This window comes from Penaeus monodon, chromosome 25, assembly GCF_015228065.2.
Source record: "Penaeus monodon isolate SGIC_2016 chromosome 25, NSTDA_Pmon_1, whole genome shotgun sequence".
In the NCBI taxonomy this organism is placed as follows: domain Eukaryota; kingdom Metazoa; phylum Arthropoda; class Malacostraca; order Decapoda; family Penaeidae; genus Penaeus; species Penaeus monodon.
Window position 1 is genome coordinate 39,896,390 of NC_051410.1, and position 2,601 is coordinate 39,898,990.

Consider the following 2,601-nt stretch of genomic DNA (forward strand, 5'->3'; position numbering starts at 1 on the left):
CAGGCAGACAAGCAAGCAAAATATGATTACACATCAGGTGTTTGTTTCCCTTTAAAACTCCCTATACTAACAGGGAAAGAAGATACAGACTGTGCCCTGCTTTGGGGAGGGTTCCTCCCCTTTTGAAAAAAAATGGAATGTGGAAATCCCAGCGCAAGAGATTGGTACTGTGACAGAGAGCCAAGTTTTCCAATTTTTCCCCGGGAAGGTAGCTTGTGTGGGCCTTTACCCTTCAATATAACGTACTTTCTAATTATTTTTAAATTCCATAAGTTTGGAAGTTTTTTATCATACCTGTTGTTTTGGACGGCCCGTTGTGGCGGGGCTGGAATTACCCGGGGCCTTTGCTGCTTCTTGACTGCCCTTTTAATAATTTGCGTCAGTCATTATAAAACATTTCGTAGAAGGATTAAACCTTTTCTCTCTTAAAGTCTTCTAATTTTCAAAGTAATCAAATGTTTTTCTTAGTTTGAAAAAAAAAATCTTAAATTTTTCATTACCCTGAAAAAAAGATAAATAAAAAACATATTTACCATCTTTTGAAAGGGTCTTCAAAATTCATGGGCTTAAAATTTTGCCAAGGTTCATCAGTGCAAATTTGGTGCTTTCCACAGTTTTTTGCAAAAATTCCTAAACCCTTTGACACTAAACATCCAGGTTGATATCCGCCCTCCCAATTTATTTGAATTAATAGTGAAACCCTTGACCATGATTTTTTTTCCAAAAAAAATTTTTATGTAATAATTTTTTTTTCACTTTTAACCCTCAAAAAAATTAATCATATAATTATTTTTTTATTCATACAAAAGCAAAAATTCCCGCCTTTACTAATCAATGAAACACTGTTTTTATTTTCCTAATTGTTTTTCAACATACCATAAACCATGTTTCATTAAAAAAAAAAAAAATTTATAAAAATTTTTTTACCTTGACGTGTAGGCACAAAGAGCAAAAACGAAAGGGATCATGCCACACTCAGGGGTTCCTTGAGGTTTCTCGCTTTTGCCCCTCCTTGGCTTTTCAAAATTTTAAAGTGGGTCCAGGTTGCTGTTTCCTCAGTTTGCTATTTATTCCTGCAAGATTATATTTTAAATATAATTGTAAATCCAAGTTACTACAAAGATTAAATTCTTTGTTTTGGTTATCACAAAATAAATGGTAATCAAAGAACTTGGCAAAAAAAAAGTAACTAAAGCAAAGTCAAACTTAATTATGATTAAAAACTATTTCCCCACACTTATTTTTAAACGGATTCCCCAGGTCACCACTTCATACAAAATCAAACTCATTAAGTGTAATCCAAAAGGATAAAATCAACTGGACAATACTTGCCTAAGGATTTGCTCATTTTGCGTCCATGAGCATTCGCCCATGCGTAAGGACATTTCCCCTTGGAAGGGAAATTTGCTTCATTTTTCCTTCCTTCTATTAGCACCTTTCCACGCTTAAATATGTCAATACAATCTTTGAAAATCCCATTTTGATAACCTATAAACAAAAAAAAATATATCAAAATAATTAGGAATATCTAGTCAGTTTATCCATCCTAACACCAATGAAAGTTATATTCAAAGAAAAATGGACTAACTTGAAAGGAAGTTTGTCCAATAATTTCTGCCCAAAGAAAACCATTCTTGCAACCCAAAAGAAGAGGATATCGTGGCCTGTCTCGAGAAGGGAATTCGGGTAGAACAGTTCCATATCCCGAGTCTGAAAATAGAGTATATAATTAGATTTTCTCTAATATCATAATTAATGAGAATTCTACCTCATTAGCAAGCAACATCATCAATATTAGTGATGTAAACATTATTATGACCGGAAAGGAAATGGCCACCCTACCACATCATCCCAGTTTAGTGAACATGTTCCTCTACAAAAATGTCCCATATCTACTTGGTTATGGAAGCAACATTGACTTTTGAACAATTTACTATAAGGCCCTATATTATCTCTTTTTTTCTTTTTACAGATTTACAGACTGAATCAAATAAAATCTTATGCTATCAGCTAGTTAGATTACACATGCAAGCCACATTTACCTGGTTGGGCCAACCGAACACTGAGAATGGAAACAGGCCTGAGCTGAACCAGGTATCCAGTACATCAGGATCTTGTGTCAGCTTTATCTTTTCTACAGGTACATTAAACTTCTTGGCAGCTTTCTGCCGAGCTTCTTCCTCAGATCGACCACTGACCCAATAATCATCCTTCTAAAAAATAAGTTGAAATTTATCTTCAGAAAAAATACAAAGTAATGTCCCCAACTTCATAGGTTCACACTGGTTATATATATCAACAACAATAAAAATAAGCATGAGAAGAAGATGATGCCATCTTTACCCCGAATCCCAAAATGGGTTTTCTGGGGTTACTTTCGCTTTTTTAATTTAAATGAAGTCTTACATCTTCCAAAGGTGAGGTTGACCCTTCAATTTCCACAAAGTAAGCGGGAATCTGATGGCCCCACCAAAGCTGCCTTGAAATGCACCAATCCCGACTCTTCCCTCCCGTGGAAAACCAGGGCTTCCTGCATTTTTGGGAATGAATTTTTCCCAAACCCCTTTTCCCCCCGTTTTTACAAAAACCCTCCAAAAAAAA

At 35.1% G+C, this 2,601-nt stretch overlaps 1 protein-coding gene across 1 annotated transcript in view; it reads right to left on the reverse strand.

Annotated features, from left to right (window-relative positions):
- The window catches only part of LOC119589406 (valine--tRNA ligase-like), a gene marked incomplete at its 5' end in the record, with an annotated part of 6,325 nt that extends 3,826 nt beyond the window's left edge, over positions 1-2,499 (reverse strand). The window contains 10 exon segments of the mRNA XM_037938018.1: positions 91-119; positions 579-608; positions 611-648; positions 650-670; positions 928-1,053; positions 1,055-1,114; positions 1,329-1,390; positions 1,585-1,710; positions 2,043-2,213; positions 2,407-2,499. Of these exon segments, the coding sequence (XP_037793946.1) occupies positions 91-119; positions 579-608; positions 611-648; positions 650-670; positions 928-1,053; positions 1,055-1,114; positions 1,329-1,390; positions 1,585-1,710; positions 2,043-2,213; positions 2,407-2,499 (756 nt within the window).
- Between the last annotated feature and the right edge of the window lie 102 nt (positions 2,500-2,601).